Source organism: Elephantulus edwardii, unplaced genomic scaffold, assembly GCF_000299155.1.
Source record: "Elephantulus edwardii isolate Elephantulus edwardi_28Jun2011 unplaced genomic scaffold, EleEdw1.0 scaffold00218, whole genome shotgun sequence".
In the NCBI taxonomy this organism is placed as follows: Eukaryota; Metazoa; Chordata; class Mammalia; order Macroscelidea; family Macroscelididae; genus Elephantulus; species Elephantulus edwardii.
This window is the reverse complement of record NW_006399968.1, coordinates 2,664,251-2,679,420: the sequence shown is the minus strand read 5'-3', so window position 1 is coordinate 2,679,420 and position 15,170 is coordinate 2,664,251. Positions and strand designations below refer to the sequence as shown.

Sequence of the window (15,170 nt, the reverse complement as noted above, 5' to 3'; positions counted from 1 at the left end):
CTATGGCCAAACTGGAGACATGACCTGAGATGGGACCTTAAGGAGAGGGCCAATCTGGACAGGACTGAGAACTTGGGAACACTGGCCTAAAGCTGTGAGGCTCGAGGCTGAGGTGTGTCTGTGTACATTTCAGAAGCTGTCTTGACTATTAATAATCTAGATTATAATTTTTTACTTCCCCAGTATGGTTCTGTGGGGTCTGTTAGCTACTGCATTGTATTCTGGACCCAGCAAAGCAGTTAGATTGGTGCTGAGATGCGAAAGAGCTGTGGAAGCCTAAGGGACATGTCTGACCTCATGGGAACAGGTTTTGTGTTACTGATGTTGCTGACAGAGGCAGTTTCCCTTTGTGAAGTTAGTAAACGTTAGATATGGCTGTTCCCACATGGCCCCAGCTCTTTTTACACCATCTATTCCTGAGGAGGAGTCGATGAATGCCTTTGGGATGGCAATGCAACTCCTTAACCATTAGGTCATCAGAGCTCCTAAATAATTGTTACAGAAAATGAAAAACGGAGAAAGTACTTACTTTTTATTGCCACTTTTAATTTCTAGGGAAGTAACAAAAAGAATATTCAAAGCAACAAAATGACATTTAATTCTATCGCCATTCCTTCTAAATAAAAAGATCAGATCCATTTCTCTACATTCATACTCAATCCAAGAAGTGAGGCACTGCCAAAGGTATGAACTGCATTTTGAATGCTAGGATTTTATTAATTCAGAAATAACAAATATACCACAATATATATAGTTTTCTGTTAAATAGCAAGATGACTTAGCTCTAAATATACTGTAACACAGTAAATATATTTGTGTCCAAATATGAAAGTTTACAGATATTGTCTTTATGAAACAATTCTTTTTTTTTTTTATTTTTTTGGGTTTTTTTTTTAAACAATTCTTAAGCAGAGCAAAAACCAATCTGCCTCTCCTATCTCTTCTCAAAATTTAAAAAATCCTGTTAGCAGTTACAGCATCTGGCTTGTTCACTGCTGCATCTCTGGCAGTTTAACAAAGAATAAAATATATGATTAGGTATTATTTGCATGACAATAGTCCAGAACAAAAAAAGGTGCATAGCAAAGTGAACTTGGGGAAGAAGAACTGAGCAACAATGAAAGAATTTTTAGAAAGAGAAAAGCAAACTGAGTGGTGGTAGGGAGAAAAATGTGCAAGAATGAATGAATGGAAATCCAAGTTCTCGGTCAACTTCAGTTAAAATCCCACCCCCCCAGACTGACATGAGGGGTTGGAGGGAGAATAGGAATAGAGTGGATAGATAATGAACAATGCATTGGAACAGATGAGGGGAAGATCTGTCTGAAAGAAATGTATGATTAGACACTGTATGCATGATAAAAAATCTAGAACAACAGGTGCACTGTAAAGTGGACTAGGGAAGGGAAAGGGAGAAGGAGGGAGGGAAAAATGCAGCAATCAATGAATGAAAACCCAAACTTTCTGTAAACCTTCATTAAAAAATTTTAACTATGGAATTTTAACAAGTTTGTTAAAGAACATTTTAACTACTACCACCATATATTTCACCATCAGAATAATAAAGGCCACACAAATGATATTTATATTGGTAACTAAAGAAGCAGCTAAACACATTCACAGCAACTTATTTAGAGTAGGACAAACAATTGACATTTCAAAAAATAACTATAATAACATAAAATTTACAAAGTGTAATTCAACTGCTCTAAGTAAGCAATTCTACTTTACCTTTCCTGGGATGAAGCAACAGAGATTGGAATCCACATACTTCATGAAAGTCATATTTAACAGTGATAGCCTTGTTTCAACAGCAGCAAGGATGTCTGCATGACGAGCTAATGAATGGTTTCTCCTTTCTGACTCTCGCCTATAATAAAATAGGGCAGCTATTAAAGTAGTATTGTAGACTAAAATATGCCTTAATGAAGGCATACTAACCATTTTGTGCTAATTTAAAGTCTAAAATTGGTCCATAACCTTCTGATGAATGAATCACTATACCTAAAAATTCTTGCCAGGGGCTGCTAAAATATCTGAAAAAGTTTTTGTTTTTTGTTTAGGTTTTTGTTTTCTGGCTAAATGAAATCTAATGGCTTTCAAATATTTGAGAAAACAGTTAATGAATAGATGTATGAACAGAAAGTATAATCTCCCCCCTCACCAAATCTGTGGTTCCAGATTTTCTTACACAGCTGTGTTGAGACATCATTCATATACCACAAAATTCACTTCTTCAAACTGTACAATCTAGTGGGTTTTAGTTACTCAGAGTTGTGCAACTATCATTATTATTGTCCTCTCAGCCACTGATCTAATCCCTGTTTTTATGGATTTGCTTGTTCTAGGCATTTCCATATAAATGGGATTGTAGAGTAAATTTTCTTTTTTGTGTGTATGGTTATTTCACATAGCAGTTTTAAAAGTTCATCCATGCTTTGGAGTGGATCAGAATTTTACCTTTATTTTACTGTCAAATAATACTTCATTGCACAGATGTACACTTATTCAGCTGATAAAACATCTAGGCTGTTTCTACTTTCTGTTTATCATAAGTAATGCTATGAACATTCATAGGCTAGTTTTTGTGAGGATGCACGCTTGGGAGATAGATTTAGAAATGAAATTGCTGAATTATATGCTAACTCTAGATAAAGTTTTTCAAGAACTGTCAAAATGGTTATACCAATTTTATAATCCCACTAGCAATGTACAAGAGTTCTAATTTTTCCACGCCTTACCCAACTTTTGTTAGTCATTTTATTTTAATCAGTATAATATTTAATCAGTATAATAGTAATCAGTAAAAGTGGGAGCTCTGGTGGCCTAGGGATGAGGAGTGGTGCTCAGTAAAAGTGGGAGATCTGGTGGCCTAGGGATGAGGAGTGGTGCTGTTAACCAAAATCACATGGTTCGAATCCACCAGCTGCTCCATGTGAGAAGGATGGGCAGTCTACTCCCATGAGATTTACTGCCTCTGGTTCTGACTTAACGGTACACAACAGTAACAACAGAAGATCAGGAGCTATGGAGGCAGGGGTGGGGGTGTATGTGTTACATGTTGGGATGCTAACTCAAAGGCTCATACTGAAGCCACCAGAGGCTCCACAGAAGGATGGGGAGTCTGTTTACTCCTGTAAGGATTTACAATCTTGGAAAAATCAATGAACATCACCATGAGTTAGAATTAACTTAATAGCAGTGGTGTTCATTTAAGAGGAAGCCTGGTGGTATAGTGGTTAAAGCACTCAGTTATAAACCAAGGCACCTTGCTTCTGCAAAGATTTACAGCTTGATTGGTGACTTTAAGTTGACTATACTGTTTATAATGAGTATGAAGGGAACTCTGTTGATTTAGTGTTAAGGAGTCAAGCTGCTAAGTCAAAAGCATGTGGTTTCAATATATCAGCTTCTCTGCAAGAGAAAGATAGGCAACCTCTTATTGTGCAATTTACTGCCTTTGAAAACCAGCTGGAGGGTCAGCTATGCATCAGTTTCAACTCAATGGTACAAAGTAACATAGTTTTGATTTGCATTTCTCTGATAATTAATGATTCCACTGAAAAATGGCTGGTATAATACATCAACAAGGAATGTCCAAATATCTAAGATGGATTAAGATACAAGGAAAATTCTTGTTAATGTCAAGTGGATCTTGTTGAGAGCAGAAAATACCAAAGACGTTTACTTGTGGTTTTACTGCAAAGGCATTCAACTGTGTAAATCATAACAAATTAAGGATAACATGGAGAAGAATGGGAATTCGACACTTAATTGTGCTCAAGCAAATTACATACACCAAGAAGCAGTTGTCCCCACAGAACAAGGGGACAATGCATAGTTAAAATCAAGAAAGCTGTGCATCAAGATTGTATCCTTTCTTTGTATCCAATTTGTATGCTGAACAAGTAATTCTGAGAAGCTGGGCTATATGAAGAAGAATGTGGCATAAAGATGGAAGAAAGACTCATCTATAACCTGCATTAAGTAGACGACACAACCTTGCTTGCAGAGAGTGAGAGGACTAGGCTTCCACAATTCCATGAGACAGCAGGAATCTCTAGACTGCTGTCTCAACCACAGTTGTGCTTGCCAGCCTTCATGATGTAGTGAGTCAATTAACTGAAGTAAATGTCGCTACACAAATACATTAAAACCAAATCCTCTGCCATCAATTTGCTGCTGGCTCATGGTAACCCTCCGCTGATTCTTGTGGAAGTGTGATGGATGGATTAGAACTGTTAACCTTTTGATTAGCAACTCAACATGCTATTCCTCCAGGGCTTTTTATCCATCCATCCATCCATCCATCCATCCATCCATCCATCCATCCACCCACCCACCCATCCATCTTTATATATATTTGTTGTTGTTGTTGTTAGGTGCCAGTGAGTTTGAACAGTAAATTGCACAGGAGATTGCCCATCTTTCTCCTGCAAAGCAGCTGGTGGGGGAGCTCTGGCAGCCTAGTGGCAAGAAGCTGCACTAAAATCCCAGAGGTACATGGTTCGAATACACCAGATGCTCTGCTGGAGAAGGAGGGACAATATCCTCCTGTACCAGTCAGATATGATTTGATGGTACACGCACACAAAATAATAAAATAAAATTTAAAAAAAGCAGCTGGTGGATTTGAACATGTTGTGTGCCTCTGGGTTGTCATCACAGTTCCTTACTACTAAGTCCTGGAACTTGCTGTATATATTACACATACATACAATAAAACCTGTAAAAGCTCAAGAGCATGTGCAAGTTGGAAACCTGACAGAGAAAAGAAACATTTTTCATTAAATAAGAGTGATAGAAAAGTGGTGACTACACACAATCTAAAGTGGTCTTGGAGTTCTCTCATTTACAGATCATTCTCTCTTTACACAAACATCCCTACACACACTTATCCCCTCATCTTATGGATCTGACTTCTCTACAGTACCCTAAGATATTTATTACTGTGTTTTTGTCTGAGAGTTTTATGGTTTAGCTCTTAACTTTAGGTATTGCAAGTGACTTCTGTTGGTAGTTTGAGGAAGCAGCCAATTTTTTGCATGTATATCTCCTTGTGCCAGTATCTCTTGAAGAAAACATTGTATTCTCTCATTGCGCTGTCCTGGCACTTCTGTTGAAACTGACAGAGACCTGGTTTCTTAAGTAAGGTGCTAAATAAAGGGTCAACGTTTAAACCTTTCTTTTTAATGTTTTAGTGATTTTTATTTCATGTTTTTATGAACGTTTAATGTTTAAACCTTCTCTTTAGAGAGAAAAGATCTGGTTATGTGTAACTGTAGATTGTTGCTATGTAGCATCAAGGTGGAGTCAACATATAGCTGATCTTCTAGTGGATTTTCAGAGGCAGTAAATCACACGGCAGGAGATCAACCCTATTTCTCACATGGAGCTGCTGGTGGGTTAGAACTGCGTGCGTGCCTCTGGGTCAGCAGCACAATTCTTTGTTTCAAAGACACCAGAGCTTCCTCCTGTAAAAATTTTAGTTAGGATATCCTGTGGGCAGTTCAACTTAGTCCTATAGGATCTCAAAGTTAGGTTCATGGCACAGAACATAAAGGTGTATTTCTGAACTTGAATTGTACTCCACAGACCTGTATCTGCCTAGCCCTATATTGGTAGCATACTGTTCTTGGTTACTGTCGCTTTGTAGTCAATTCTGGCATTGCCAAGTGTGACTCTTGCAACCTTCTTTGGCTATTTTGGGTCTCATATTTTTACATGATTTCTGAGATCATGTTCTTTCTGTAGATCAATTTGAAGAATATACCATCTTAATAATACAAAATTTTCAAATCTATGAACATGAGATGTCCTTCCACCCAAGTTTTCTTTGGTTATTTCCACTAGTAGTTTGTACTTTTCAGTATATAAATCTTGACTTTGTTACATTTGCTCCTAGGTAATTTTTTCCTTTTAATGCTGCTATAAATAGAATTGTCTCCTTTATTCGCTTTTCAGATTGTTTATTAAGTGTACAGAAAGAGAATAAATTTTTGTAAAGGTAGATATGGGATTACAAATAAGTTCTGTTCCTAAATCTGTCTTTAAGTTGAATGTTAAGTCAAAACAGCTCCCCAGGTTTTATCTAATGTCAATTAGTCAGACTGTCACTAGGTACTCTTTAACATAACCACCTCAGTATGTCAGGAGGATTGGTTACAGGACACACTCACTATAAAAAAAATCTATAGCTCATCCCCTACATAACACAGGCTAGTATTTGTATATAACCACACAGATCTTCCATATACTTTAAAGCAACTCTTTTGTTTTTATTGCGTACTGTCAAATAACAACCAATCCATAACTGACCCTTCAGCAGGTTTTCAGGGGCAGTACATCATATAGGAAAAGACTGCCTATCCTCTTCCCACAGAGAAGCTGGTGGATTCAAACCACAGTGCAACCTAACACAATGTAAATGCTATAGAAAATAGTACTTCAAGGCCCTTTTAGTTTTTTAGGGATTGTTTTGTCCACTTAACTGCCACCCTTTTCCCAAATATTTGTTAACTACAGTTGGTCAAACTCATAAATGCACAACCTGCAGATACCAAGGGGAGAATGTATAGCAGGGCACTGCAGGTCTGCTAAGAGTGGTCCAGCAGGTGAGGGAGCTAGCAACTCTGCTAGGCCAATGGATGGCCTGACTGTTAGGCAGGATGAAGGAATGGTGTGAGGGGCTAGAGTATCACAGCCTTGGTTAGGCATGTTTGGCCAAATGAATAGGTTGGCAGAGGCAGGCAACAATGGCAAGTGTCACCAAGGGAAAAAAGTGGGGGAAGGATAAGGAAGAAGAAGGGAAAACAAAAGGATGGGAGAAAGGGACCCAGGGTCTTGGAGAAGGCTACAGCCTGGAGCAGGAGAAAGAAGAAATGGCTGAGGAACTGTGATTAATCAGGTCATTAGATCTGTGAAGAGGAAAGGCTCTATGGGGGTTGATTATAGGCACAGGTTGTACAAAGGTGGAAATATCTCTAAGCTGGAAAGTGCCTGTATACGGATCATGTACTCTGTTGTTATTGAGTACTGTCATGTTGGAACCAACTCATAGCTGTCCCTCCAGCAGGTTTTCAGAATCAGGTAATCCTATCTTTCTCTCACAGAGCAGCTGGCAAATTCGAATTGCATGAATTTGGGATTACAGCACAGGTTCTTACCACTAGGCCACCAGAGCTCCATGGACTCTGCAACCCATTTTTTATTATGCTAATAATTAATTAGTGTTATCTTTCTGGAACACAGACACACACAAACACGCATGCATGAGTGTGTGCTATTAGGCCCTTTATACATAGTTTCACTTCTTTCCCAAATGTGGAGGCCTTTTCCTTTATTTCCTTGTTTAATTTCCTTGGCTGGACCTTCCAGTACAATGTTGACAGATAAAATTTTCATAGTCCCACTTCTCCATTCTGTTTCCAATTGCATTAAGTGGCATTCTTTGTATGAATCTAGTTACCTAGAGCTGGGTGAGTGTTCTTAAGTTAAATTATTTCCATAATTTACTGGAATGACTAACCTAATTCATGGAAAGTAATATACTTCCTGCAAACTGACATCACTGCTTTTTTTGAGAGGACCCTGATTGCTGACTTTTCTAGTGCAACACATCTCCTGATGTCCTGGCACATAGTGTGCTGACTGTAAAGCCAATAAGACAAAGTCCTTGACAGTCTCAATCTTTTCTCAATCTATCATGAGGTTGCCTGTGGATCCAGTGGTAAGAACTTTTGTCTTTTTGATGTTGAGATAGATGCATTCCATATTGAAAGCTGTACTCTTTAATCTTTTCCAACAAGTGCTTTAAGTCTTCACTGTCAGCAAGCAAGGTTGTGTGTGTGCGTAACAAAAGTTATTGAGTCTTCCTCTAATCCTGATGCCACCACATTCCTCTTCATAGAGTGTAGCTTCTTGAATAATTTGCTCAGCATACACATTGAACAGGTATGGCGAAAAGATAAAACCTTGACGCGTAACATGAACGCAAGGAAGTGTTCTGGGCTTCCCATTCTTCTGAATGTCAGCCATACACAGTCAATTGCCTTTGCATATTCAATAAAGCAAAAAATAGACATTCTTCTGGTATTCTTTGCTTTCAGCCAGGCTCCACATGAATCAGTAATAATATCCTTGGTGCCACAGCCTCTTTTAAATCCAGCTTCAACAAGCAGTTCTCTATTTACTGTGCTGTTTTTGACCAGACTAAGATAAAGGTGCACCTGATTCAGGCCATGGACTTTTCAATTACTTGTTATACATCTGAGAGCAGGACAGAAAAATTGACATATTTGAGATGAAATGTTGGAGTACTGAATGGACTGCCAGAACAAACAGGTATGTTTGTTAATTAGTTTATCTTTTACACTTGTCTTGGAGAAGGTATAGTCAGAGGGCTCCTTAGAGGCAAAGATGATAAGGCTTTGTCTCACATACTTTGGACATGTTGCTAGGAGGGATGGTGAAAGAGAGGAAGCCCCTCAACCAGATGGACTGCCATAATGACTGCAGCAATGGACTCAAATGTGTCAGAGATTGTGAGGATGGTACAGGATAGGTCAGGGTTTAGATCTGTTGTTCACAGGATCACTATAAGCTGCACTTGACTCAATGGTACCTAACAATAACAAGAAGTGAGGCCCAATCCTGTTTAGCTTCCGAGATCAGAAGACAAGATCAGGTGAGTTCAGGGTAGTACTTCCTAGGACCAGTACTTCCTCGTTTACAACTTCTGCACTTGAGCCGTCAATTATTTTAGTGCATCTTGATTATCTGTTTGATCAACTGTAGTTGGTAAGTCTTCAATGTCTTCATCAGGCTTTAGTGCTTGGTGTACATGTAACAGGTTTTCAATGTATGCATGTAATAGTGTCCTGTTAAAGCACTGTACTTTAATAGAACAGATCTCAGAATGTGTTTGTTTTTAAAAAACTATGAACGCAACAGCATTCCTTTTCATTTTGTCATTCTCGGCATGACAGATCATATGACTGTCTGATTAAAAATGGCCAATACCATTCTATCTCAGCTCACTAATGACTACGATGTATGTGCTCTTTTAAATTTCTGGTAATCTTATTTTTCTTAAATTTATACTTTCTACATTCTAATTATTAACGTATGTTTGCAGCTGTTTCTAATCCGAGGGGTCTCATCTTCCGGAACTATCTCTATATCCAACAATGTTCCACTTTTATTCACAAGGTTTTCAAAGGCCTGTTATGTCAGAAGTGGATGGCCTGTCCTGCTTCTGAGTCTGCCTCAGAGTGAAAGCTGCAATGAAACCTACCCATTAGATATTCCTTCCTTGGAAACAGTCTGCTTAAGAGGAACTTTTCTTCCTTGTTTCTATGTTCTCTATATGTGAGAGCTAGTGTATGCCAGGAAGCATGACAGGAGTAGCCTACCATCCAGTGGCTTATTTAAGGAAAGGAATCAAGTCTATCTTGGCAGTCCTTACCCCAACCCCTCATGTCCAGGATTCACCAAACACACCACCTACCTGTCACCTCTACCAGGTCCAGAAGAACTATGGCCTTAGGGACTGAGATGACAGAATTCTGTACAGTCAAGTGACTTATTCGTTGCAAATATGAATTTTAAAAGACACAGTTACTATATTCATGGACCTCACCGGGTGGACTAGACAGGAATCAGACTGACTACATCAGGGAAAGAGTTGATGAGGACACTCTATTACAGCAGTCAAAACAGGCCTGGGGTTGACTGTGGAATAAATCATCAACTACATAGATTTAAGTTCAAATTCAAGTTGAAGAAAATTTTAAAAAGAAAAAATCTACGAGAACCAAAATATAACCGAGCCTATCCCAAATGAATTTAAAAACCTTCTCAAGAAAAGGGTGAAAACAGAGGTTTGAGGAAAGGGGGGTGGGGGTGGGGGGGTAATCATAAGATTGCGCAATTTGACAGGAGGATGAAGGAAATGGGAAGGATCTTGGGTGAAAACCAATGCATTTGAACTTTGTAAATCTATCAGTATATGTAAAGAACAGATTTGATGCAGCGAACATTAATGACCAAAGACCAGAGGGATTATGGGATGTTGTCAAAGATACCATAAGTGAAGAAAGCATTACAAAGACAAGGAAGAAAGAAAAGACCAAAATGGATGTCAGAAGAGACTCTGAAACTTGCGAAGGAATGGAAACAGCCAAAAGAAAGGAAATAAATGCAGAGGAAACAGTCCTGAATGGATTTCAAAAGGCAGCTAAAGAAGACAAATCAAAGTATTATAATGAAATGCTCAAAGACCTGGAGTTAGAAAATCAAAAGAGGAGAACATGGCCTCAGCATTTTTTTAAGCTGAAAGAATTAAAAACTCAATTCAAGCCTCAAGCTATATAGTAACTGAAGGATGTTAGGAAAATTCTGAATGATGCAAAAAAGCATTAAAAGACAATGGAAGGAATAAACCAAGTCACTGTACCAAAATGAATTGGTATACATTGAAGTAGCATAGAACCAATGGTAATGAAGGAAGAAGTTCAAGCTGCACTGAAGGCATTGGTTAAAAAAGTTCCAGAACTGATGGAATACCAGAGGAGGTGTTTCAACAAAAAGATGCAGCCCTGAATGTTCTGACTAGCTTATGCCAAGAAATGGGGAAGACAACACCTGACCAACTGACTAGAAGAGATCCGTATCTATTCCCATTCCAAACAAAGGTGAGTGATCCATTATTGAAGAATATAATTAGTATCATATTTAAGTAAAATGTTGCTGAAGATTAAAACATTAGTAGAACAGTACACTATCAGAAACTCAACTAGACACAGAAGAGGCCATAGAATTAGGGATATAACTGCTGACTGCTGATGTGAGATGAATCTTGGCTGAAAGCAGAGAATATCACAAAGTTGAAATATGATGGTGTGACTCATAAAAATCAGAAAACATGGAATGGAATGAATGGAAATCCCAGAACATTGCCTGTGCTCAGGAGAAACCTACAAATATACCAAAAAGCAGCTGCTGAACAGAAGGGTACATGGTCTGGTTTACTGGCAGGCAAGATGTGCATCAGGGTTTCTCTAAATCTAGTCAACTTGTATGCTCAGCAGAAGCTGGACTGTATGAGGAATGAGAGATCAGGATTGGAGGAAGACTAATCAACCACTTTGCTTGCAGAAAGTGAAGACTATGAGAAGCTCTCACTGAAGAAGATCACATATCACAATCTTCAATATGGATTACATCTTACTATCAAGGGGATGGAGAAGGATCCTCACCACTGGAACAGGCAACATCATAAGAGATGGAGAAAAGGTGTTAATGATTTCATTTTACTTGCACTGGGAGAACCAAGGACCTCTTTAAAGTGCCAAAGATGTCAGTTTAAAGAATAAGGTGAGCCTGATCCAAGCCACAGTCTTTTCAATTGCTTCTTAAGCATTTGAAAGTCAGGCAGTGAATATGAGTAACAGAAGAATTGATGCCTTTGAGTTGTGGTGTTGGAGAAGAGGTCTGAATATATCAGAGACAGCAAAAAGAATAAACATGTCTGTCTTGAATGAAGTACAACCAGGATACTCCTTTGAGGTAACGAGAGTGAAACTTCATCTCACATACTATCGGCATGTTGACATGAGAGGCCAGTCTGTGGCAGTGGGAAAAAGACGTTCTTCTGGGAAAGGCTAAGGGTTGCAGAGGGAGCTCATCAGAAGATGGACTGACAAGAGTGACTACAATAACAGCTATAACTATACAGGAGATCATGAGGATGGTGCAAGATAGGGTAGGGTTTCCATGAGTTCTTCCCAGGGTTTCTGTGAGTTATAGTCATCATGACAACACCTAATAACAACATATCATACTTAACAGATTTACTGTAACCAAAGGGTAGACAAGTGAAGAGATGCATGGAAATGGTCTAGGAAGGCTCCTGGCATGGAGATTCCATGTTCCATGCAGGAATACATCTTTGCTTTAGGCTGCCTCCCCGGCCAGGACAGAGCACATCATGCCTCCTGACGCTCAGCCAACACGGTGTCCCTGGCTGGTCCCTCCTGGTCTGTTGGCCCACTCATTAGCCTCCAGTGTGATTGGGTGTCAGCACCAACCAAGATTGGCTTTTCCCAAGTGGCTTATGATCTCATACATATAAATAAATACTACAACTACAAGAAACCAAAACACCCCCCTTCTCAATTATAAAATTACTGCCATTTCTCACTATGACATACCTTGGGAGTTGTGCTTTAACTTGTTTCTGACACAGATTATGGTACCTCTCCACTTTCAGAAATCCTTGATTTAACATTCTCTGGCAAACTAAGTCCATTCTTTTACAAACCTATGGGGAGAGATGAGAAAAAAAGTAAATAAATCAATCAGTAACAATTAATTTAGACTCATGACAGATGGTCAAAGTTCTCTGTACCAGTATTGTTGCTAGCTTGCTTCCGAACTTGAATCAACATGTGTGGGTAAATCTCTCACACAGTTCAACTCTGCTTTCAGAAATTACTCTTTGGCCTACACATTATTTTCATTTACCTAAGATATATACGGAGCTCTGGTAGTTTAGTGGTAAGGAATTGTGTTGCCAACACAAAGATAGGTAGTTTGACTCCACCATCTGCTCTTCAAGAGAAAGACAGGCAATCTCCTTCCCATGTGATTTATTGCCTCTGAAAACCTGCTGGAAGGTCAACTCTGGGTCGGTTTCCACTCAATGGTATACAACAACAACAACTTCTTTAGATATTGGTTCTATGTTCAGAACATATCCCTACTATTATGGTCAGAGAAGATATATATACAATATATAGTCAGTCCTTAAAAACAAAGAAACATTTGAAAGGCCCTTAGAATTTGAAATTTGCTTTTAGACAATATGTATTCAAACTTGAAGTCAAGCTTTCACAAAATATGCACCATCAATAATCACAAGGAAAATTCTTATTTCTTCTAGTGATTTGTATTAAACATGGAGAGTTTATGATGGCCATATTCCAAAATATCTTACTAGTGTAATAGTTTCTCAAGTACTTTGAATCCTTAAGAAATACCTTGTGTAGAAACAGTACTAGTAGTTAGAACACCTGAATTTGAGTCCATTTCATATTAATATTCTTGAGCAAGCCAGCTAGTCATCTGTAACTGGAGATAAGATCTAACTCAAGGATATCATTAGGATTAAATGAAAGAACGACTCAACGGCACATAACAGCAACAAATATGTTAAATTACATAATAAGTTTTAAAGAAATACAGAAAAATTACTAGTTAAGTATACTTAAGTTTCTGAGATACTGCAGCATTGTCGTTATCTTGGTTAAATTTGTTATGTGCTGTTGAAACAGAACTGACTTGCAGCTGAAACTCCAATGTGTTTTTAGAAGCTGTAAACTGCATGGGAGGAGAATGCCCATCTTTCTCCTAATGAGAAGCTGGTAGACTCAAAATGTGTGTCTTCAGGTTGGCAGTGCAGCTCAGTTTTTCAAGCCCTGAGAATTTCTCTAGAGATTCAAAGAGTCATTCACGAATGAGGACATGAACATTCACTGTATGGATGCTGCAAGTACCAGACACTGAGACGAATCTTACCAAGCCAGATAAGCAAGGACCATTTATGCTTCTTTCTATCTCTTACAAGACTCAAGTGCAAATGCCTTTCTCTTGAGATCACAGGGACAAAAATTCTGGCATATTGGATTGAAGCCACCGAAGCGTCTATTATAGTGAATGCCAGAGAAGTCCAAAGTCAAAGCAAGTCACATTGAAGATAATAAAGGTAATATAGAGGAAAACATGGTACTGATACTAATGGTAAGGTCACAAAATGGTATTTTAAAATATGGTGGGCACTGTGGGCCCTGGAGGCCTTGTCTATATGGAACTGTTCTGCTAAATCAAAGGTTGAGCCTCTGAGGCAGTTCAAATTCACTAGGGATGCCGATGGAAAGGATGAGCAATCTCCTTTTGTGCAATTCCCACAGTCTCTGAAACCCAATATAGGGTCAGCTATGAATTAATTCTAACCTGGCAGCAAGGAGTTTTCTTGGCTTCCCTAAATTAGGCATCAACATCTGTCTAGTGTCTAATTTAAAAATTAAACAAATTCAATATATAGTAACAATAAAAAGTGGAAAGCAGGGGAGCTCTGGTGGCCTAGTGGCAAGAAGCTGTACTGCAATCCCAGAGGTACACGGTTCAAATGTGGTACAATTTCCTCCTGTACTTGTCAGATCTGATTTGATGGTACATGCACAAAAAATAATAAAATTTTTTTTTAAAGTGAAAAGTAATTATTTTCTAAACGAAATATTTTAGAGATGGCACAAGTTTACATTTCTTCAAGTCTGTTTACAAGTAGCTTAACAGAAACCAGCTAAATTCTCATATTTGCTTCTGTACTCTACTGGCTACTACTTAAAAAATTCTAGAAAACAAGAAAGCACATAGTTCTCAGTGTGATGGCACCGTATCTCCTTAAGCCTTTAGAAAACAGCACTGCATGTGGCTCAAAGAATAGAAATTAAGAAAATTCACCACCCTCAAGTCACAAGTGATGTAGAGTTGACTTCCACTAGGTTTCTAAGACTGTAGAAACGGCATGGGAAGAGCCTGCCCATCTTTTTCTCTTTGAGCCACTAGCGAATGTGAACTTCCAGGTTCAGCCTTTGGGTTAGCAGCACAACTCTTGATGGGCTGTTGTTGTGTACCACTGAGTGGAAACTGACTCATAGTTGATCCTCTAGTGGCGTTTCATGAGAGAACACTGCCCATCTTTCTCCTGTGGAGCAGCTAACTGATTTGAACTGTGTGGCTAGGTTGTGTGCTGGGTTGGCAGTGCACTCCTTATCCCTAGGCACCAGGGATTGTTGTTCTGTCCCGTTGAGTCAGAACCAACTCCTAGCTGACCCTCCAGTGGGTTTTCATGGCTGTAAATCATGTGGGAGGGGACTGACCTATACTGCAGAGCAGTTAATGAATTCAAACCACGTGTCTCTTTGTTGGCAGCACAGAACTCCTTACCACTAGGCCTCTAGCGCTCCACGCTGTTGCTCTTGTTATGTGCCATCGAGTCGCCTGCGACTCATAAGGTCACTCATGAGACCTTATTTATGTACAACAGCTCTGAACTCTGCTCTATCTTGAGGCAATTTCACTATCTCCAACACACCTACCCCCATTAT

General features: G+C 38.9%; 1 protein-coding gene across 1 annotated transcript in view; it reads right to left on the bottom strand.

Moving 5' to 3' along the window:
* Nucleotides 1–15,170, bottom strand: part of LOC102859377 (F-box only protein 28-like) — a 49,977-nt gene that overhangs the window by 16,228 nt on the left and 18,579 nt on the right. The window contains exons 2-3 of the mRNA XM_006898059.1: nt 12,213–12,322; nt 1,732–1,870 (exon numbers count right to left, since the gene is read on the bottom strand). Of these exons, the coding sequence (XP_006898121.1) occupies nt 1,732–1,870; nt 12,213–12,322 (249 nt within the window). The remainder of the gene's footprint in view (nt 1–1,731; nt 1,871–12,212; nt 12,323–15,170) is intronic.